At 60.1% G+C, this 24,264-nt stretch overlaps 1 protein-coding gene across 3 annotated transcripts in view; it reads left to right on the plus strand.

The window, feature by feature from the left end:
• The first annotated feature begins 1,326 nt into the window (after window positions 1–1,326).
• LOC142187391 (coiled-coil domain-containing protein 24-like) overlaps window positions 1,327–24,264 on the plus strand; it is a 45,464-nt gene continuing 22,526 nt past the window's right edge. For 2 of the 3 annotated variants that reach the window (XM_075261596.1, XM_075261597.1), the window contains exons 1-2: window positions 2,421–2,766; window positions 5,479–5,636. In XM_075261596.1, coding sequence (XP_075117697.1) covers window positions 2,611–2,766; window positions 5,479–5,636 — 314 coding nt within the window. In that variant the 5' untranslated portion in view covers window positions 2,421–2,610. Of the gene's footprint in view, window positions 1,354–2,420; window positions 2,767–5,478; window positions 5,637–24,264 lie in introns of those variants that run through there. The other variant, XM_075261595.1, reaches the window with a different exon arrangement.

Genomic DNA, 24,264 nt, shown 5'->3' on the forward strand with positions numbered 1-24,264 from the left:
CTGACCATACACATGAGAAGTTGTACTGCGCGCTGACTATACACATGAGAAGTTGTACTGCGCGCTGACTATACACATGAGAAGTTGTACTGTGCGCTGACTATACACATGAGAAGTTGTACTGTGCGCTGACTATACACATGAGAAGTTGTACTGTGCGCTGACTATACACATGAGAAGTTGTACTGTGCGCTGACTATACACATGAGAAGTTGTACTGTGCGCTGACTATACACATGAGAAGTTGTACTGTGCGCTGACTATACACATGAGAAGTTGTACTGCGCGCTGACTATACACATGAGAGGTTGTACTGCGCGCTGACTATACACATGAGAAGTTGTACTGCGCGCTGACTATACACATGAGAAGTTGTACTGCGCGCTGACTATACACATGAGAGGTTGTACTGCGCGCTGACTATACACATGAGAAGTTGTACTGCGCGCTGACTATACACATGAGAAGTTGTACTGTGCGCTGACTATACACATGAGAAGTTGTACTGCGCGCTGACTATACACATGAGAAGTTGTACTGTGCGCTGACTATACACATGAGAAGTTGTACTGCGCGCTGACTATACACATGAGAAGTTGTACTGCGCGCTGACTATACACATGAGAAGTTGTACTGCGCGCTGACTATACACATGAGAGGTTGTACTGTGCGCTGACTATACACATGAGAAGTTGTACTGTGCGCTGACTATACACATGAGGAGTTGTACTGTGCTCTGACTATACACATGAGAAGTTGTACTGTGCGCTGACTATACACATGAGAAGTTGTACTGTGCGCTGACTATACACATGAGAAGTTGTACTGTGCGCTGACTATACACATGAGGAGTTGTACTGTGCTCTGACTATACACATGAGGAGTTGTACTGTGCTCTGACTATACACATGAGAAGTTGTACTGTGCGCTGACTATACACATGAGAAGTTGTACTGTGCGCTGACTATACACATGAGAAGTTGTACTGTGCGCTGACTATACACATGAGAAGTTGTACTGCGCGCTGACTATACACATGAGAGGTTGTACTGCGCGCTGACTATACACATGAGAAGTTGTACTGCGCGCTGACTATACACATGAGAAGTTGTACTGTGCTCTGACTATACACATGAGGAGTTGTACTGTGCGCTGACTATACACATGAGAAGTTGTACTGTGCGCTGACTATACACATGAGAAGTTGTACTGCGCGCTCTGGTCTCTGTGTAGGGGCGTGTCTGTGGGTGTGGTTGAGTTGGTGTGTGGGCGTGGCTGTGTAGCCATAGTTACTGTTTGGTTTTGGTTTAGTCTGTGTGGAAACTGAAACCGGAAGCAGCGAAGCGAGAGAAGGTGAAGAGAGGAGGGGGGCGGGGAGAGAGGGGCCCCGGGAGAGGGAGAGGAGAGGAGAGGGGCCCCGGGAGAGGGAGAGGAGAGGAGAGGGGCCCCGGGAGAAGGTGAGGAGAGGAGAGGGGCCCCGGGAGAGGGAGAGGAGAGGAGAGGGGCCCCGGGAGAGGGAGAGGAGAGGGGCTCCGGGAGAAGGAGAGGAGAGGGGCCCCGGGAGAAGGAGAGGAGAGGAGAGGGGCTCCGGGAGAAGGAGAGGAGAGGGGCCCCGGGAGAAGGAGAGGAGAGGGGCCCCGGGAGAAGGAGAGGAGAGGGGCCCCGGGAGGAGAGGAGAGGGGCCCCGGGAGAGGGAGAGGAGAGGGGCCCCGGGAGAGGGAGAGGAGAGGGGCCCCGGGAGAAGGAGAGGAGAGGAGAGGGGCCCCGGGAGAGGGAGAGGAGAGGAGAGGGGCCCCGGGAGAAGGAGAGGAGAGGGGCCCCGGGAGAGGGAGAGGAGAGGGGCCCCGGGAGAAGGAGAGGAGAGGAGAGGGGCCCCGGGAGAGGGAGAGGAGAGGAGAGGAGAGGGGCCCCCGGGAGAGGAGAGGGGAGGGGCCCCGGGAGAAGGAGAGGAGAGGGGAGGGGCCCCGGGAGAAGGAGAGGAGAGGGGCCCCCGGGAGAGGAGAGGGGAGGGGCCCCGGGAGAAGGAGAGGAGAGGGGCCCCGGGAGAGGGGAGGGGCCCCGGGAGAAGGAGAGGAGAGGGGAGGGGCCCCGGGAGAAGGAGAGGAGACCCGGGAGAAGGAGAGGAGAGGGGCTCCGGGAGAAGGAGAGGAGAGGGGCCCCGGGAGAGAGGAGAGGAGAGGGGCCCCGGGAGAGGGAGAGGAGAGGGGCCCCGGGAGAGGGAGAGGAGAGGGGCCCCGGGAGAAGGAGGGGAGAGGAGAGGGGCCCCGGGAGAAGGAGAGGAGAGGGGCCCTGGGAGAGGGGCGGGGCCCCGGGAGAAGGAGAGGGGAGGGGCCCCGGGAGAAGGTGAGGAGAGGAGAGGGGCCCCCGGGAGAGGGAGAGGGGAGGGGCCCCGGGAGAAGGTGAGGAGAGGAGAGGGGCCCCGGGAGAGGGAGAGGAGAGGGGCCCCGGGAGAAGGAGAGGGGAGGGGCCCCGGGAGAAGGTGAGGAGGGCCCCTGTAGCTGTGATATATAATGCCTTATACACATATGCAGTGTCCGGGGCCCTGTCCCGGTGACACGACGTTGTTGTGACTGTCCCCCGCTGTATACTGATGTAGGGGTGGAGGCCGCCATGCTGCCGGTGACCCGCGGTCATGGGGATCTGTTGGAGCCGCCTCCTTCTCTCTGGCGCCTGGTGGAGGATCTGGTACCGCGGAGTGAGCGGCCGGAGATCCGGAGGATCCTGGGAGACGCGGCGGTGGAGCTGAGCCTGGACTTACACACAGAGGTGAGGGCTCCGCCATAGTCCATAGGGAATCCCCACACCCTGACAATCTATAGAACGCTGTCGTATACAGCACTACCTATTCCTCTGTGCTGCTGTGGGGGATTACTGAGCTCTGCCAGCCTCCCCTGCTCACAGACAAGTAAGGGTTAAGGTTTGTAGTTTTCAGAAATTTGCTTTAAGATTCATTTATTTTCTTGGAATAATTTTCTGAGTTTTCCAAGAATTGGCCTGAAACCCGAGACCGAGACGTACGGGGGAAGCCTCTGTATACTCTGCTACTGCCGGTATATAGTGTCTGGCTGTATACTCTGCTACTGCCGGTATATAGTGTCTGGCTGTATACTCTCTGCTGGTATATAGTGTCTGGCTGTATACTCTCTGCTGGTATATAGTGTCCGGCTGTATACTCTCTGCTGGTATATAGTGTCTGGCTGTATACTCTCTGCTGGTATATAGTGTCTGGCTGTATACTCTCTGCTGGTATATAGTGTCTGGCTGTACACTCTCTGCTGGTATATAGTGTCTGGCTGTACACTCTCTGCTGGTATATAGTGTCTGGCTGTATACTCTCTGCTGGTATATAGTGTCCGGCTGTATACTCTCTGCTGGTATATAGTGTCTGGCTGTATACTCTCTGCTGGTATATAGTGTCCGGCTGTATACACTCTCTGCTGGTATATACTGTCCGGCTGTATACTCTCTGCTGGTATATAGTGTCTGGCTGTATACACTCTGCTGGTATATAGTGTCTGGCTGTATACACTCTCTGCTGGTATATAGTGTCTGGCTGTACACTCTCTGCTGGTATATAGTGTCTGGCTGTATACTCTCTGCTGGTATATAGTGTCTGGCTGTATACTCTCTGCTGGTATATAGTGTCTGGCTGTATACACTCTGCTGGTATATAGTGTCTGGCTGTATACACTCTGCTGGTATATAGTGTCTGGCTGTATACTCTCTGCTGGTATATAGTGTCTGGCTGTATACTCTCTGCTGGTATATAGTGTCTGGCTGTATACTCTCTGCTGGTATATAGTGTCTGGCTGTATACTCTCTGCTGGTATATAGTGTCTGGCTGTATACTCTCTGCTGGTATATACTGTCTGGCTGTATACTCTCTGCTGGTATATAGTGTCTGGCTGTATACTCTCTGCTGGTATATAGTGTCCGGCTGTATACTCTCTGCTGGTATATAGTGTCTGGCTGTACACTCTCTGCTGGTATATAGTGTCTGGCTGTACACTCTCTGCTGGTATATAGTGTCTGGCTGTATACTCTCTGCTGGTATATAGTGTCCGGCTGTATACACTCTCTGCTGGTATATAGTGTCTGGCTGTACACTCTCTGCTGGTATATAGTGTCTGGCTGTATACTCTCTGCTGGTATATACTGTCTGGCTGTATACTCTCTGCCGGTATATAGTGTCTGGCTGTACACTCTCTGCCGGTATATAGTGTCTGGCTGTATACTCTCTGCTGGTATATAGTGTCTGGCTGTACACTCTCTGCTGGTATATAGTGTCTGGCTGTATACTCTCTGCTGGTATATAGTGTCTGGCTGTATACTCTCTGCTGGTATATAGTGTCTGGCTGTATACTCTCTGCTGGTATATAGTGTCTGGCTGTATACTCTCTGCTGGTATATAGTGTCTGGCTGTACACTCTCTGCTGGTATATAGTGTCTGGCTGTACACTCTCTGCTGGTATATACTGTCTGGCTGTACACTCTCTGCTGGTATATAGTGTCTGGCTGTATACACTCTGCTGGTATATAGTGTCTGGCTGTATACTCTCTGCTGGTATATAGTGTCTGGCTGTATACTCTCTGCTGGTATATAGTGTCTGGCTGTACACTCTCTGCTGGTATATAGTGTCTGGCTGTATACTCTCTGCTGGTATATACTGTCTGGCTGTATACTCTCTGCTGGTATATAGTGTCTGGCTGTACACTCTCTGCTGGTATATAGTGTCCGGCTGTATACTCTCTGCTGGTATATAGTGTCTGGCTGTATACTCTCTGCTGGTATATAGTGTCTGGCTGTATACTCTCTGCTGGTATATACTGTCCGGCTGTATACTCTCTGCTGGTATATACTGTCTGGCTGTATACACTCTCTGCTGGTATATAGTGTCTGGCTGTATACTCTCTGCTGGTATATAGTGTCTGGCTGTACACTCTCTGCTGGTATATAGTGTCTGGCTGTATACTCTCTGCTGGTATATACTGTCTGGCTGTATACTCTCTGCTGGTATATAGTGTCTGGCTGTATACTCTCTGCTGGTATATAGTGTCCGGCTGTATACTCTCTGCTGGTATATAGTGTCTGGCTGTACACTCTCTGCTGGTATATAGTGTCTGGCTGTACACTCTCTGCTGGTATATAGTGTCTGGCTGTATACTCTCTGCTGGTATATAGTGTCCGGCTGTATACTCTCTGCTGGTATATAGTGTCTGGCTGTACACTCTCTGCTGGTATATAGTGTCTGGCTGTATACACTCTCTGCTGGTATATACTGTCTGGCTGTATACTCTCTGCTGGTATATAGTGTCCGGCTGTATACACTCTCTGCTGGTATATAGTGTCCGGCTGTATACTCTCTGCTGGTATATACTGTCCGGCTGTATACTCTCTGCTGGTATATACTGTCCGGCTGACCCTGTATACCCTCTCCTGGGTCGTCCTATATATTGTGACCTTCTCCCTCCTTCTAGATTGAGGTTCTCCTGGATTTGTGGCGAGACCTCCGCTCCATCCCGAGACCCCCGTCCCGCAGCGGCTCCGTCCTCTCCGACCCCCCGGCCATAAAGGATCTGGTGACCCAGGAGATCCGGCTGCTGCTGCTCAGTGTGAGGGCTCAGCACCGGGGACGGTGAGTATGGGGGTGTCCCCTGTATTATACATGGCTAGTGGGGGGAGCAGAGACTAAGCCCACTTACCCCAAATTCCCTACAAGGTCACATGACGGTCAGTGTGTCTCCCATATGTTCTGGTTTGTTAAACATGGCGACCCCCGAATCTCAGTGACTGCGGAACCTTCTCCTCTTCCCCTCTTCTTGGGAGTCCCTGGATTTTGGCATCGCCTCCTCCCATAGACTACAGAGGCCGCTGATCCCCCATCTTAGGCCTTCTTTACCATTACTACCGGGAACAGTGAAGGGTCCCCCAATTTTTGATGAATTTTGGGGTCACACTGGACTGACTTGCTATCCTGCGCTCTGCCTTCCTCTACAAGATTTACAATCTGCTCGGCGCGGCGTCATCTGACATTGCAGGCCGCTCCGTCTCCCGAACAACCCGACCCCTCAGGGGGGAATCCTCGCGGCCTCCCTCGCCTGTACAATAGTCCATGACATGAGTAACTGCTAACAATGGGGCCGAGGCTGGAGGAACGTCACCCCTACACACAGCGCCCCCCCACTGCACGTCACCCCTACACACAGCGCCCCCCCACTGCACGTCACCCCTACACACAGCGCCCCCCACTGCACGTCACCCCTACACACAGCGCCCCCCACTGCACGTCACCCCTACACACAGCGCCCCCCCACTGCACGTCACCCCTACACACAGCGCCCCCCACTGCACGTCACCCCTACACACAGCGCCCCCCCACTGCACGTCACCCCTACAGACAGCGCCCCCCACTGCACGTCACCCCTACACACAGCGCCCCCCCACTGCACGTCACCCCTACACACAGCGCCCCCCCACTGCACGTCATCCCTACACACAGCGCCCCCCACTGCACGTCATCCCTACACACAGCGCCCCCCACTGCACGTCACCCCTACAGACAGCGCCCCCCACTGCACGTCACCCCTACACACAGCGCCCCCCCACTGCACATCACCCCTACACACAGCGCCCCCCACTGCACGTCACCCCTACACACAGCGCCCCCCCACTGCACGTCACCCCTACAGACAGCGCCCCCCACTGCACGTCACCCCTACAGACAGCGCCCCCCACTGCACGTCACCTCTACACACAGCGCCCCCCACTGCACGTCACCCCTACACACAGCGCCCCCCCACTGCACGTCACCCCTACACACAGCGCCCCCCACTGCACGTCACCCCTACACACAGCGCCCCCCACTGCACGTCACCCCTACACACAGCGCCCCCCACTGCACGTCACCCCTACACACAGCGCCCCCCCACTGCACGTCACCCCTACACACAGCGCCCCCCCACTGCACGTCACCCCTACACACAGCGCCCCCCCACTGCACGTCATCCCTACACACAGCGCCCCCCACTGCACGTCACCCCTACACGCAGCGCCCCCCCACTGCACATCACCCCTACACACAGCGCCCCCCACTGCACGTCACCCCTACACACAGCGCCCCCCCACTGCACGTCACCCCTACACACAGCGCCCCCCACTGCACGTCACCCCTACACACAGCGCCCCCCCACTGCACGTCACCCCTACAGACAGCGCCCCCCACTGCACGTCACCCCTACACACAGCGCCCCCCCACTGCACGTCACCCCTACACACAGCGCCCCCCACTGCACGTCACCCCTACAGACAGCGCCCCCCACTGCACGTCACCCCTACACACAGCGCCCCCCCACTGCACGTCACCCCTACACACAGCGCCCCCCCACTGCACGTCACCCCTACACACAGCACCCCCCCACTGCACGTCACCCCTACACACAGCGCCCCCCACTGCACGTCACCCCTACACACAGCGCCCCCCACTGCACGTCACCCCTACACACAGCGCCCCCCACTGCACGTCACCCCTACACACAGCGCCCCCCCACTGCACGTCACCCCTACACACAGCGCCCCCCCACTGCACGTCACCCCTACAGACAGCGCCCCCCACTGCACGTCACCCCTACACACAGCGCCCCCCACTGCACGTCACCCCTACACACAGCGCCCCCCACTGCACGTCACCCCTACACACAGCGCCCCCCCACTGCACGTCACCCCTACAGACAGCGCCCCCCACTGCACGTCACCCCTACACACAGCGCCCCCAACTACACGTCACCCCTACACACAGCGCCCCCCACTGCACGTCACCCCTACACACAGCGCCCCCCCACTGCACGTCACCCCTACAGACAGCGCCCCCCACTGCACGTCACCCCTACACACAGCGCCCCCCCACTGCACGTCACCCCTACACACAGCGCCCCCCCACTGCACGTCACCCCTACAGACAGCGCCCCCCACTGCACGTCACCCCTACACACAGCGCCCCCCACTGCACGTCACCCCTACACACAGCGCCCCCCCACTGCACGTCACCCCTACACACAGCGCCCCCCCACTGCACGTCACCCCTACACACAGCGCCCCCCACTGCACGTCACCCCTACACACAGCGCCCCCCACTGCACGTCACCCCTACACACAGCGCCCCCCACTGCACGTCACCCCTACACACAGCGCCCCCCACTGCACGTCACCCCTACAGACAGCGCCCCCCACTGCACGTCACCCCTACACACAGCGCCCCCCACTGCACGTCACCCCTACACACAGCGCCCCCCACTGCACGTCACCCCTACAGACAGCGCCCCCCACTGCACGTCAACCCTACAGACAGCGCCCCCCACTGCACGTCACCCCTACACACAGCGCCCCCCACTGCACGTCACCCCTACACACAGCGCCCCCCACTGCACGTCACCCCTACACACAGCGCCCCCCACTGCACGTCACCCCTACACACAGCGCCCCCCACTGCACGTCACCCCTACAGACAGCGCCCCCCACTGCACGTCACCCCTACAGACAGCGCCCCCCCACTGCACGTCACCCCTACACACAGCGCCCCCCCACTGCACGTCACCCCTACACACAGCGCCCCCCACTGCACGTCACCCCTACACACAGCGCCCCCCACTGCACGTCACCCCTACACACAGCGCCCCCCCACTGCACGTCACCCCTACACACAGCGCCCCCCCACTGCACGTCACCCCTACAGACAGTGCCCCCCATCCAGACAGGGACACTGCACGTCACCCCTACAGACAGCGCCCCCCCTATCCAGACAGGGACCCTGCACGTCACCCCTACAGACAGCGCCCCCCCACTGCACGTCACCCCTACACACAGCGCCCCCCCACTGCACGTCACCCCTACAGACAGTGCCCCCCCCCATCCAGACCGGGACACTGCACGTCACCCCTACAGACAGTGCCCCCCCATCCAGACAGGGACACTGCACGTCACCCCTACAGACAGTGCCCCCCCATCCAGACAGGGACACTGCACGTCACCCCTACAGACAGCGCCCCCCCATCCAGACCGGGACACTGCACGTCACCCCTACAGACAGCGCCCCCCCCATCCAGACAGGGACCCTGCACGTCACCCCTACAGACAGTGCCCCCCCATCCAGACAGGGACACTGCACGTCACCCCTACAGACAGTGCCCCCCCATCCAGACAGGGACACTGCACGTCACCCCTACAGACAGTGCCCCCCCCATCCAGACCGGGACACTGCACGTCACCCCTACAGACAGCGCCCCCCATCCAGACCGGGACACTGCACGTCACCCCTACAGACAGCGCCCCCCCATCCAGACCGGGACACTGCACGTCACCCCTACACACAGCGCCCCCCCCCATCCAGACCGGGACACTGCACGTCACCCCTACAGACAGCGCCCCCCATCCAGACAGGGACACTGCACGTCACCCCTACGGACAGCGCCCCCCCATCCAGACAGGGACACTGCACGTCACCCCTACAGACAGCGCCCCCCCATCCAGACAGGGACACTGCACGTCACCCCTACGGACAGCGCCCCCCCATCCAGACCGAGACACTGCACGTCACCCCTACAGACAGCGCCCCCCATCCAGACCGGGACACTGCACGTCACCCCTACAGACAGCGCCCCCCATCCAGACCGGGACACTGCACGTCACCCCTACAGACAGTGCCCCCCCCCATCCAGACAGGGACACTGCACGTCACCCCTACAGACAGTGCCCCCCCCATCCAGACCGGGACACTGCACGTCACCCCTACACACAGCGCCCCCCCACTGCACGTCACCCCTACAGACAGCGCCCCCCAATCCAGACCGGGACACTGCACGTCACCCCTACACACAGTGCCCCCCCACTGCACGTCACCTCTACAGACAGCCCCCCCCCATCCAGACAGGGACCCTGCACGTCTCCACTACAGACAGCGCCCCCCATCCAGACCGGGACACTGCACGTCACCCCTACAGACAGTGCCCCCCCCCATCCAGACAGGGACACTGCACGTCACCCCTACAGACAGTGCCCCCCATCCAGACCAGGACACTGCACGTCACCCCTACAGACAGCGCCCCCCCATCCAGACCGGGACACTGCACGTCACCCCTACAGACAGCCCCCCATCCAGACCGGGACACTGCACGTCACCCCTACAGACAGCGCCCCCCCATCCAGACAGGGACACTGCACGTCACCCCTACAGACAGTGCCCCCCCATCCAGACCGGGACACTGCACGTCACCCCTACAGACAGCGCCCCCCCATCCAGACCGGGACACTGCACGTCACCCCTACAGACAGCGCCCCCCATCCAGACAGGGACACTGCACGTCACCCCTACAGACAGCGCCCCCCATCCAGACAGGGACACTGCACGTCACCCCTACAGACAGCGCCCCCCCATCCAGACAGGGACACTGCACGTCACCCCTACAGACAGCGCCCCCCAATCCAGACCGGGACACTGCACGTCACCCCTACACACAGCGCCCCCCCACTGCACGTCACCCCTACAGACAGCGCCCCCCAATCTAGACCGGGACACTGCACGTCACCCCTACACACAGTGCCCCCCCACTGCACGTCACCCCTACAGACAGCCCCCCCCCATCCAGACAGGGACCCTGCACGTCTCCACTGCAGACAGCGCCCCCCCATCCAGACCGGGACACTGCACGTCTCCACTACAGACAGCCCCCCCCCATCCAGACCGGGACACTGCACGTCTCCACTACAGACAGCCCCCCCCCATCCAGACCGGGACACTGCACGTCACCCCTACGGACAGCGCCCCCCCATCCAGACCGAGACACTGCACGTCACCCCTACACACAGCGCCCCCCCATCCAGACCGGGACACTGCACGTCACCCCTACAGACAGCGCCCCCCATCCAGACAGGGACACTGCACGTCACCCCTACAGACAGTGCCCCCCCATCCAGACAGGGACACTGCACGTCACCCCTACAGACAGCGCCCCCCCCATCCAGACAGGGACCCTGCACGTCACCCCTACAGACAGCGCCCCCCCCATCCAGACAGGGACCCTGCACGTCACCCCTACAGACAGTGCCCCCCCATCCAGACAGGGACACTGCACGTCACCCCTACAGACAGTGCCCCCCCCATCCAGACCGGGACACTGCACGTCACCCCTACAGACAGCGCCCCCCATCCAGACGGGGACACTGCACGTCACCCCTACAGACAGCGCCCCCCCATCCAGACCGGGACACTGCACGTCACCCCTACAGACAGCGCCCCCCCATCCAGACCGGGACACTGCACGTCACCCCTACAGACAGCGCCCCCCATCCAGACCGGGACACTGCACGTCACCCCTACAGACAGCGCCCCCCCCCCATCCAGACCGGGACACTGCACGTCACCCCTACAGACAGCGCCCCCCATCCAGACAGGGACACTGCACGTCACCCCTACGGACAGCGCCCCCCCATCCAGACAGGGACACTGCACGTCACCCCTACAGACAGCGCCCCCCATCCAGACAGGGACACTGCACGTCACCCCTACGGACAGCGCCCCCCCATCCAGACAGGGACACTGCACGTCACCCCTACAGACAGTGCCCCCCCCAACCAGACCGGGACACTGCACGTCACCCCTACACACAGCGTCCCCCCACTGCACGTCACCCCTACAGACAGCGCCCCCCAATCCAGACCGGGACACTGCACGTCACCCCTACACACAGTGCCCCCCCACTGCACGTCACCCCTACAGACAGCCCCCCCCCATCCAGACAGGGACCCTGCACGTCTCCACTACAGACAGCGCCCCCCATCCAGACCGGGACACTGCACGTCACCCCTACAGACAGTGCCCCCCCCCATCCAGACAGGGACACTGCACGTCACCCCTACAGACAGTGCCCCCCATCCAGACCAGGACACTGCACGTCACCCCTACAGACAGCGCCCCCCCATCCAGACCGGGACACTGCACGTCACCCCTACAGACAGCCCCCCATCCAGACCGGGACACTGCACGTCACCCCTACAGACAGCGCCCCCCCATCCAGACAGGGACACTGCACGTCACCCCTACAGACAGTGCCCCCCCATCCAGACCTGGACACTGCACGTCACCCCTACAGACAGCGCCCCCCATCCAGACAGGGACACTGCACGTCACCCCTACAGACAGCGCCCCCCATCCAGACAGGGACACTGCACGTCACCCCTACAGACAGCGCCCCCCCATCCAGACAGGGACACTGCACGTCACCCCTACAGACAGCGCCCCCCAATCCAGACCGGGACACTGCACGTCACCCCTACACACAGCGCCCCCCCACTGCACGTCACCCCTACAGACAGCGCCCCCCAATCCAGACCGGGACACTGCACGTCACCCCTACACACAGTGCCCCCCCACTGCACGTCACCCCTACAGACAGCCCCCCCCCATCCAGACAGGGACCCTGCACGTCTCCACTGCAGACAGCGCCCCCCCATCCAGACCGGGACACTGCACGTCTCCACTACAGACAGCCCCCCCCCATCCAGACCGGGACACTGCACGTCACCCCTACGGACAGCGCCCCCCCCATCCAGACCGAGACACTGCACGTCACCCCTACACACAGCGCCCCCCCATCCAGACCGGGACACTGCACGTCACCCCTACAGACAGCGCCCCCCATCCAGACAGGGACACTGCACGTCACCCCTACAGACAGTGCCCCCCCCATCCAGACCGGGACACTGCACGTCACCCCTACAGACAGCGCCCCCCAATCCAGACCGGGACACTGCACGTCACCCCTACACACAGCGCCCCCCCACTGCACGTCACCCCTACAGACAGCGCCCCCCAATCCAGACCGGGACACTGCACGTCACCCCTACACACAGTGCCCCCCCACTGCACGTCACCCCTACAGACAGCCCCCCCCCATCCAGACAGGGACCCTGCACGTCTCCACTACAGACAGCGCCCCCCCATCCAGACCGGGACCCTGCACGTCTCCACTACAGACAGCCCCCCCCCATCCAGACCGGGACACTGCACGTCTCCACTACAGACAGCCCCCCCCCATCCAGACCGGGACACTGCACGTCACCCCTACGGACAGCGCCCCCCCATCCAGACCGAGACACTGCACGTCACCCCTACAGACAGCGCCCCCCATCCAGACAGGGACACTGCACGTCACCCCTACAGACAGTGCCCCCCCCATCCAGACCGGGACACTGCACGTCACCCCTACAGACAGTGCCCCCCCCCATCCAGACAGGGACACTGCACGTCACCCCTACAGACAGTGCCCCCCATCCAGACCAGGACACTGCACGTCACCCCTACAGACAGCGCCCCCCCATCCAGACCGGGACACTGCACGTCACCCCTACAGACAGCGCCCCCCCATCCAGACAGGGACACTGCACGTCACCCCTACAGACAGTGCCCCCCCATCCAGACCGGGACACTGCACGTCACCCCTACAGACAGCGCCCCCCCATCCAGACCGGGACACTGCACGTCACCCCTACAGACAGCGCCCCCCCATCCAGACCGGGACACTGCACGTCACCCCTACAGACAGCGCCCCCCATCCAGACAGGGACACTGCACGTCACCCCTACAGACAGCGCCCCCCATCCAGACAGGGACACTGCACGTCACCCCTACAGACAGCGCCCCCCCATCCAGACAGGGACACTGCACGTCACCCCTACAGACAGCGCCCCCCAATCCAGACCGGGACACTGCACGTCACCCCTACACACAGCGCCCCCCCACTGCACGTCACCCCTACAGACAGCGCCCCCCAATCCAGACCGGGACACTGCACGTCACCCCTACACACAGTGCCCCCCCACTGCACGTCACCCCTACAGACAGCCCCCCCCCATCCAGACAGGGACCCTGCACGTCTCCACTGCAGACAGCGCCCCCCCATCCAGACCGGGACACTGCACGTCTCCACTACAGACAGCCCCCCCCCATCCAGACCGGGACACTGCACGTCACCCCTACGGACAGCGCCCCCCCATCCAGACCGAGACACTGCACGTCACCCCTACACACAGCGCCCCCCCATCCAGACCGGGACACTGCACGTCACCCCTACAGACAGCGCCCCCCATCCAGACAGGGACACTGCACGTCACCCCTACAGACAGTGCCCCCCCCATCCAGACCGGGACACTGCACGTCACCCCTACACACAGCGCCCCCCATCCAGACCGGGACACTGCACGTCACCCCTACAGACAGCGCCCCCCAATCCAGACCGGGACACTGCACGTCACCCCTACACACAGCGCCCCCCCACTGCACGTCACCCCTACAGACAGCGCCCCCCAATCCAGACCGGGACACTGCACGTCACCCCTACACACAGTGCCCCCCCACTGCACGTCACCCCTACAGACAGCCCCCCCCCATCCAGACAGGGACCCTGCACGTCTCCACTACAGACAGCGCCCCCCCATCCAGACCGGGACTCTGCACGTCTCCACTACAGACAGCCCCCCCCCATCCAGACCGGGACACTGCACGTCTCCACTACAGACAGCCCCCCCCCATCCAGACCGGGACACTGCACGTCACCCCTACGGACAGCGCCCCCCCATCCAGACCGAGACACTGCACGTCACCCCTACAGACAGCGCCCCCCATCCAGACCGGGACACTGCACGTCACCCCTACAGACAGTGCCCCCCCCATCCAGACAGGGACACTGCACGTCACCCCTACAGACAGTGCCCCCCCCATCCAGACAGGGACACTGCACGTCACCCCTACAGACAGTGCCCCCCCCATCCAGACCGGGACACTGCACGTCACCCCTACACACAGCGCCCCCCCACTGCACGTCACCCCTACAGACAGCGCCCCCCAATCCAGACCGGGACACTGCACGTCACCCCTACACACAGTGCCCCCCCACTGCACGTCACCCCTACAGACAGCCCCCCCCCATCCAGACAGGGACCCTGCACGTCTCCACTACAGACAGCGCCCCCCATCCAGACCGGGACACTGCACGTCACCCCTACAGACAGTGCCCCCCCCCATCCAGACAGGGACACTGCACGTCACCCCTACAGACAGTGCCCCCCATCCAGACCAGGACACTGCACGTCACCCCTACAGACAGCGCCCCCCCATCCAGACCGGGACACTGCACGTCACCCCTACAGACAGCCCCCCATCCAGACCGGGACACTGCACGTCACCCCTACAGACAGCGCCCCCCCATCCAGACAGGGACACTGCACGTCACCCCTACAGACAGTGCCCCCCCATCCAGACCGGGACACTGCACGTCACCCCTACAGACAGCGCCCCCCCATCCAGACCGGGACACTGCACGTCACCCCTACAGACAGTGCCCCCCATCCAGACAGGGACACTGCACGTCACCCCTACAGACAGCGCCCCCCCCATCCAGACCGGGACACTGCACGTCACCCCTACAGACAGCGCCCCCCATCCAGACAGGGACACTGCACGTCACCCCTACAGACAGCGCCCCCCATCCAGACAGGGACACTGCACGTCACCCCTACAGACAGCGCCCCCCCATCCAGACAGGGACACTGCACGTCACCCCTACAGACAGCGCCCCCCAATCCAGACCGGGACACTGCACGTCACCCCTACACACAGCGCCCCCCCACTGCACGTCACCCCTACAGACAGCGCCCCCCAATCCAGACCGGGACACTGCACGTCACCCCTACACACAGTGCCCCCCCACTGCACGTCACCCCTACAGACAGCCCCCCCCCATCCAGACAGGGACCCTGCACGTCTCCACTGCAGACAGCGCCCCCCCATCCAGACCGGGACACTGCACGTCTCCACTACAGACAGCCCCCCCCCATCCAGACCGGGACACTGCACGTCTCCACTACAGACAGCCCCCCCCCATCCAGACCGGGACACTGCACGTCACCCCTACGGACAGCGCCCCCCCATCCAGACCGAGACACTGCACGTCACCCCTACAGACAGTGCCCCCCCCATCCAGACAGGGACACTGCACGTCACCCCTACAGACAGTGCCCCCCCATCCAGACAGGGACACTGCACGTCACCCCTACAGACAGCGCCCCCCCATCCAGACCGGGACACTGCACGTCACCCCTACAGACAGCGCCCCCCCATCCAGACAGGGACACTGCACGTCACCCCTACAGACAGCGCCCCCCATCCAGACAGGGACACTGCACGTCACCCCTACAGACAGTGCCCCCCATCCAGACCGGGACACTGCACGTCACCCCTACAGACACTGCCCCCCCATCCAGACAGGGACACTGCACGTCACCCCTACAGACAGTGCCCCCCATCCAGACCGGGACACTGCACGTCACCCCTACAGACAGTGCCCCCCCATCCAGACAGGGACACTGCACGTCACCCCTACAGACACTGCCCCCCATCCAGACCGGGACACTGCACGTCACCCCTACACACAGCGCCCCCCCACTGCACGTCACCCCTACAGACAGCCCCCCCCCATCCAGACAGGGACCCTGCACGTCTCCACTGCAGACAGCGCCCCCCCATCCAGACCGGGACACTGCACGTCACCCCTACAGACAGTGCCCCCCCCCATCCAGACAGGGACACTGCACGTCACCCCTACAGACATTGCCCCCCATCCAGACCAGGACACTGCACGTCACCCCTACAGACAGCGCCCCCCCATCCAGACCGGGACACTGCACGTCACCCCTACAGACAGCGCCCCCCATCCAGACAGGGACACTGCACGTCACCCCTACAGACAGCGCCCCCCATCCAGACAGGGACACTGCACGTCACCCCTACAGACAGCGCCCCCCATCCAGACCGGGACACTGCACGTCACCCCTACAGACAGCGCCCCCCATCCAGACCGGGACACTGCACGTTACCCCTACAGACACTGCCCCCCATCCAGACCGGGACACTGCACGTCACCCCTACAGACAGTGCCCCCCATCCAGACCGGGACACTGCACGTCACCCCTACAGACAGCGCCCCCCCCATCCAGACAGGGACACTGCACGTCACCCCTACAGACAGTGCCCCCCCCATCCAGACCGGGACACTGCACGTCACCCCTACACACAGCGCCCCCCCACTGCACGTCACCCCTACAGACAGCGCCCCCCAATCCAGACCGGGACACTGCACGTCACCCCTACACACAGTGCCCCCCCACTGCACGTCACCCCTACAGACAGCCCCCCCCCATCCAGACAGGGACCCTGCACGTCACCCCTACAGACAGCGCCCCCCATCCAGACAGGGACACTGCACGTCACCCCTACAGACAGCCCCCCATCCAGACAGGGACACTGCACGTCACCCCTACAGACAGCCCCCCATCCAGACAGGGACACTGCACGTCACCCCTACAGACAGCGCCCCCCCATCCAGACAGGGACACTGCACGTCACCCCTACAGACAGTGCCCCCCCATCCAGACCGGGACACTGCACGTCACCCCTACAGACACTGCCCCCCCATCCAGACCGGGACACTGCACGTCACCCCTACAGACAGCGCCCCCCATCCAGACAGGGACACTGCACGTCACCCCTACAGACAGCGCCCCCCCCATCCAGACAGGGACCCTGCACGTCACCCCTAGAGACAGCGCCCCCCCACTGCACGTCACCCCTACACACAGCGCCCCCCCACTTCACGTCACCCCTACACACAGCGCCCCCCCACTTCACGTCACCCCTACAGACAGCGCCCCCCCACTTCACGTCACCCCTACAGACAGCGCCCCCCCACTGCACGTCACCCCTACACACAGCGCCCCCCCACTTCACGTCACCCCTACAGACAGCGCCCCCCCCATCCAGACAGGGACCCTGCACGTCACCCCTACAGACAGTGCCCCCCCCATCCAGACCGGGACACTGTACGTCACCCCTACAGACAGCGCCCCCCCATCCAGACCGGGACACTGCACGTCACCCCTACAGACAGCGCCCCCCCATCCAGACCGGGACACTGCACGTCACCCCTACAGACAGCGCCCCCCCATCCAGACCGGGACACTGCACGTCACCCCTACAGACAGCGCCCCCCCATCCAGACCGGGACACTGCACGTCACCCCTACAGACAGCGCCCCCCCATCCAGACCGGGACACTGCACGTCACCCCTACAGACAGCGCCCCCCATCCAGACCGGGACACTGCACGTCACCCCTACAGACAGCGCCCCCCCCATCCAGACCGGGACACTGCACGTCACCCCTACAGACAGCGCCCCCCATCCAGACAGGGACACTGCACGTCACCCCTACAGACAGCGCCCCCCATCCAGACCGGGACACTGCACGTCACCCCTACAGACAGCGCCCCCCCACTGCACGTCACCCCTACAGACAGCGCCCCCCAATCCAGACCGGGACACTGCACGTCACCCCTACACACAGCGCCCCCCCACTGCACGTCACCCCTACAGACAGCGCCCCCCAATCCAGACCGGGACACTGCACGTCACCCCTACACACAGTGCCCCCCCATCCAGACCGGGACACTGCACGTCACCCCTACAGACAGCGCCCCCCAATCCAGACCGGGACACTGCACGTCACCCCTACAGACAGCCCCCCCCCATCCAGACAGGGACCCTGCACGTCTCCACTACAGACAGCGCCCCCCCATCCAGACCGGGACCCTGCACGTCTCCACTACAGACAGCCCTTCCCCATCCAGACCGGGACACTGCACGTCTCCACTACAGACAGCCCCCCCCCCCATCCAGACCGGGACACTGCACGTCACCCCTACAGACAGCGCCCCCCATCCAGACAGGGACACTGCACGTCACCCCTACAGACAGTGCCCCCCCCATCCAGACCGGGACACTGCACGTCACCCCTACAGACAGTGCCCCCCCATCCAGACCGGGACACTGCACGTCACCCCTACACACAGCGCCCCCCCACTGCACGTCACCCCTACAGACAGCGCCCCCCAATCCAGACCGGGACACTGCACGTCACCCCTACACACAGTGCCCCCCCACTGCACGTCACCCCTACAGACAGTGCCCCCCCCCCATCCAGACAGGGACACTGCACGTCACCCCTACAGACAGTGCCCCCCATCCAGACCAGGACACTGCACGTCACCCCTACAGACAGTGCCCCCCCATCCAGACAGGGACACTGCAGGGGGTTATCGCCCACCCCTTTGTGCCTGACTTTACAGCTGTCTGATGGCGTCATTCCTCCACACACTTTTATGGTGTATCCCATTGTCACCGCCCGCCTTACCAAAATGACTGCTCTACCCGCAGGTCAGGGGGTTCACAGCTGTGGCCTCCATGTCATGGCCACAAGGCCAATCTGCGGCTGTAAAGCAATAAACCCAGCAGCACAAACAATAGGACTCCAGTGAGCCCCCCTGCCGATGTGACACCCCATTATCACCCGCCCGTACCCACATGTCCCAAACAAGAACAAAGAGACCCCAAAGACTACTGTACCTCCAAACCACCCACCCCCCTCCCACACCCCAACCACTCTTTGCATTGGCAATGCCAAATGTATATTCAGTTGTGCCAACAAAGGTTTCTGTATCTTGTATCTGTATCATTCCAGAAATGTAGAGGACCCCCCCTCCCCCAAGAGATGTATTCCCCCTCCCAGAAATGTAGAGGACCCCCCCCCAGACAGTTGTGATCTCACTGAAGAATAGAGAGTGGAGTTCCTGTGCCCTCTTTATTCTTCACCTTACAGGCACATCACATGTTTATGCATTATAGAAATCCTGCACATTACAGCCGGCCTCCACCTTGTACCCGGGTTACAGCCGTCCTCCGCCTTGCACCTGGGTTACAGCCGTCCTCCACCTTGTACCCGGGTTACAGCCGTCCTCCACCTTGTACCCGGGTTACAGCCGTCCGCCGCCTTGTACCCGGGTTACAGCCGTCCTCCACCTTGCACCTGGGTTACAGCCGTCCTCCACCCTGCACGTGGGTTACAGCCGTCCTCCGCCTTGCACCTGGGTTACAGCCGTCCTCCGCCTTGCACCTGGGTTACAGCCGTCCTCCGCCTTGCACCTGGGTTACAGCCGTCCTCCGCCTTGCACCTGGGTTACAGCCGTCCTGCACCTTGCACACGGGTTACAGCCGTCCTCCGCCTTGCACCTGGGTTACAGCCGTCCTCCGCCTTGCACCTGGGTTACAGCCGTCCTCCGCCTTGCACCTGGGTTACAGCCGTCCTCCGCCTTGCACACGGGTTACAGCCGTCCTCCGCCTTGCACCTGGGTTACAGCCGTCCTCCGCCTTGCACCTGGGTTACAGCCGTCCTCCGCCTTGCACCTGGGTTACAGCCGTCCTCTGCCTTGCACCTGGGTTACAGCCGTCCTGCTCCTTGCACCTGGGTTACAGCCGTCCTCCGCCTTGCACCTGGGTTACAGCCGTCCTCCGCCTTGCACCTGGGTTACAGCCGTCCTCCGCCTTGCACCTGGGTTACAGCCGTCCTCCGCCTTGCACCTGGGTTACAGCCGTCCTCCGCCTTGCACACGGGTTACAGCCGTCCTCCGCCTTGCACACGGGTTACAGCCGTCCTCCGCCTTGCACACGGGTTACAGCCGTCCTCCGCCTTGCACACGGGTTACAGCCGTCCTCCGCCTTGCACCTGGGTTACAGCCGTCCTCCGCCTTGCACCTGGGTTACAGCCGTCCTCCGCCTTGCACACAGTATAGTGGACAATATACAGATGAAGAAAACTTGTATCCAGCATCAGTCGAGTGGTGAGAAATAAAATGTCACTTTTCTTGGATTCCCATATCAGGAGTCATCCATCAGGGTCTACACCAGAGGGAAAGCATCACATGGCCACGCGTTCCGGAGCCTCAGACTTGCTCCTTCCTCCGGACATACTACACAGAGTCTACCATCTTCCTTAATTCATTCCTCCCCCCCTCCCCTTGTAGAATCATTTATACTGACCCCTCTATTACAGAACATACACCAATCTCTTACTGCTTTACCTTCCCGTCTGTACTTGATCAGTTCATGTCTACATGGAGAGAGATGGATCCTAGGAGAACATTCACGGTGACATATTATATAATCCTAGTCCTATAGACAGATCTTACGTATTATAGAGAGGAAAATCATCAGAAATCCCAATATGAAGTCATCATCACATCAGCAAAGAAAGTGACTTTATTCCTCTACACTGTGTGATGAAGAGTCCGCACAGCCGGCTGACAGTGACTTACAGGTTGATGGCGCCCTCTACGGGTAATGCTGGATACAATATGGTGTCGCCCCCCCTTAGCCTTGATGACGGCTTCCACTCTTGCAGGCAGACGTTCCATCAGGTGCTGGAAGGTTTCTTGGGGAATGGCCGCCCATTCTTCACGGAGTGCTGCACTGAGGAGAGGGATCCATGTAGGTCGCTGAGGCCTGGCACCAAGTCGGGGTTACAAAACATCCCAAAGGTGTTCTATAGGATTCAGGACTGTGTGTGGGCCCGTCCATTCCAGAGATGTTATTGGATATATCCCCGTCATTTCATCTCTTGGGGTCTCAGGCTGTGGAATCAGAGCTCAGGACCCTAAAGGAGAACGTAATCAAATCCACAAGTAAGCTATCGAGAAACGAACCCGCGGCATTAATGAATGTAAGGAAAGAAAAAGTATCATATGGAAAACTGCTGGGGATGAAACTTCTGAATGATTGGGATTATAGCGAGCGCTGCCCGGAGAGATCATGTGATGAAACCACCTCTAGGAAATTAGAGAAAAATCCCACTGAAGCTTCCCTGCAAACCCTTAACAAAAGGGGGTAGACTTGGGCGTATTTCCATCGCCACAGGCGAAACCTTTAATGGCGGCGTTTCCACTCACGGCCATTTTCCATCCTCCTAAGACACAGAAGTAAATCCCTCCCATTCCTCTCCGTCCAATCGTGGCAGGTGTATGTAAGTCTGCGGTCTTGGATCGATCGGCTTTTACTGCCACTGGTTGCCGAATCCCCGGGTATATGAAGATGTTATTGAATGTGGTAGAGAATGGCGAGATGATTTCTCGTTTCTGTCATGTGACAGACAGGCGTCGTATTCGCGTATACCACATGCAGTGGCAGCGCAAGCACGGTCATTACATCTGGCAAGATACAGGCACTTTTCGGATGTTTTGAGTGAATGTTTTGGAAGTCACATATTACTTATTGACTCGTCATTTTTAGTATTTGCAGGTAAAGGCGACCGCTATGGGGACGCCCTTCCCGCCGTCTCACGTGGTGGGGGGAGGGGAAGATTCTTTCTGTAAGGAACGCATTTAGTGAAAATCTTTTCTGATCTAGAAGAGACGGAGATGATGTTCTTCTTATCACCTGGTGAGGATCGGTGCGGTCTGTGTCTTATCTTAATTCCAGTATTATGGGGCTCCTCCCACCACGCCAATCGGATGGCGTTTTTGGAGGGAAGGGTAGAGTCTGGTGCAATTCAAACCAGTAGATGTAGAAAAAGTGCAGCGGGTAAGAGAGTTATATTTGCGAATAGCCATCACCCAGAACAGACACGAAAATCCATCCCTGTCGCAGAGATGACGCCAACACGGAGAACTTGTTCCTCCCTTGTAATATACGAGACACAAAAGAAAGAAACTTTAGAGATTAGACACTAGCAGCTATCCAAGATGGCGGTGTGAGCGGATGATGTAGTGGAGTCACTAACGGAGATAGAAATGAGTTTCATGAATCAGTCGTATTCGCCGCGTCCTACGGTAATCCGTCTACAAATCAGAGAGATCTTATCGGAATCTCCCAATACTGAGGCGGGTTCTGTCACTACAAGAATACTCCCGAATGGCGGCCAGAAGAGGCGGTACAATTGGGGACTGATTATCCCCTAGTTTGTATGATGTTACGGCTGCGGAGCAAAACGCTGCAACGTGCGCCAATATGTAAAAAACGACAACTTTGTCAGATACAGACTCAAAAAACTTATATGAAATGAATATATTGCACTAGCGCGCACATTGTGTATGTGGTGGAGCGCACGAGTCGCAGATTATTGTACGCTGGTTACTCTATACACAGCGTAAAGACTCCGAATATCTGCTCATAGATCGGGCGGTACAAAGACTACAGAAAATGGCGCCAATGTGTCGCATCATAACATAACGGGGATACAAAAGCCTGAACCTTTTATGCCACCGAGCAGGTACCAAAACGGAAGGAAGAGAATTCCGAAGAGCGAAGCCTTCCCCACTGTGGGACTAGTACAGGATTATTTTATCTTATCTTATCTTATCTTGGATTGTACAATTAACGCAAGGTTTCCGAGGACTTTGGAGGGGCGTTCAGATTTAGCGCACATATATGAGAATAGAAGTCTATCATCACTCGGAATATCCCGGGATCCTTACAGATAATATTATGTAGGATGTATGGAGAGAACTACATACAAGGAAAGGAGTTTTTAGGGACGTGTCTGATGACGGGGAATGGTGACGGGGGATGATGACGGGGGATGATGACGGGGAATGATGACGGGGGATGATGACGGGGGATGATGACAGGGGATGATGACGGGGGATGATGACAGGGGATGATGACGGGGAATGATGACGGGGGATGATGACGAGAATGATGACAGGGGATGATGACGGGGAATGGTGACAGAGAATGGTGACGGGGGATGATGACAGGGGATGATGACGAGAATGATGACGGGGGATGATGACAGGGGATGATGACGGGGAATGGTGACAGAGAATGATGACGGGGGATGATGACAGGGGATGATGACGAGAATGATGACAGGGGATGATGACGAGAATGATGACGGGGGATGATGACGGGGGATGATGACGGGGGATGATGACGGGGAATGATGACGAGAATGATGACGGGGGATGATGACGGGGAATGATGACGAGAATGATGACGGGGGAATGATGACGGGGGATGATGACGGGGGATGATGATGAGAATGATGACGGGGAATGGTGACGGAGAATGGTGACGGGGAATGGTGACGGGGAATGATGACGGGGGATGATGACGGGGAATGATGACGGGGGATGATGACGGGACCTATAGTATATATATGTGACCTATAGTCACATGACAGGGGGCGGTCTCCCCTCCCCCCACATGACTATTACTATGACTTAAAGGGGCGCTCTATTGTAATACCCGGTAGGAGAGGTCTAATCTTATAAGTTACACAAAGAATATGTATCCAGACACCCCCAAAAACATACGGCAGTGGTGTTCTGGTGTGGT

The sequence above is a fragment of the Leptodactylus fuscus genome, unplaced genomic scaffold (assembly GCF_031893055.1).
Source record: "Leptodactylus fuscus isolate aLepFus1 unplaced genomic scaffold, aLepFus1.hap2 HAP2_SCAFFOLD_230, whole genome shotgun sequence".
Lineage (NCBI taxonomy): Eukaryota > Metazoa > Chordata > Amphibia > Anura > Leptodactylidae > Leptodactylus > Leptodactylus fuscus.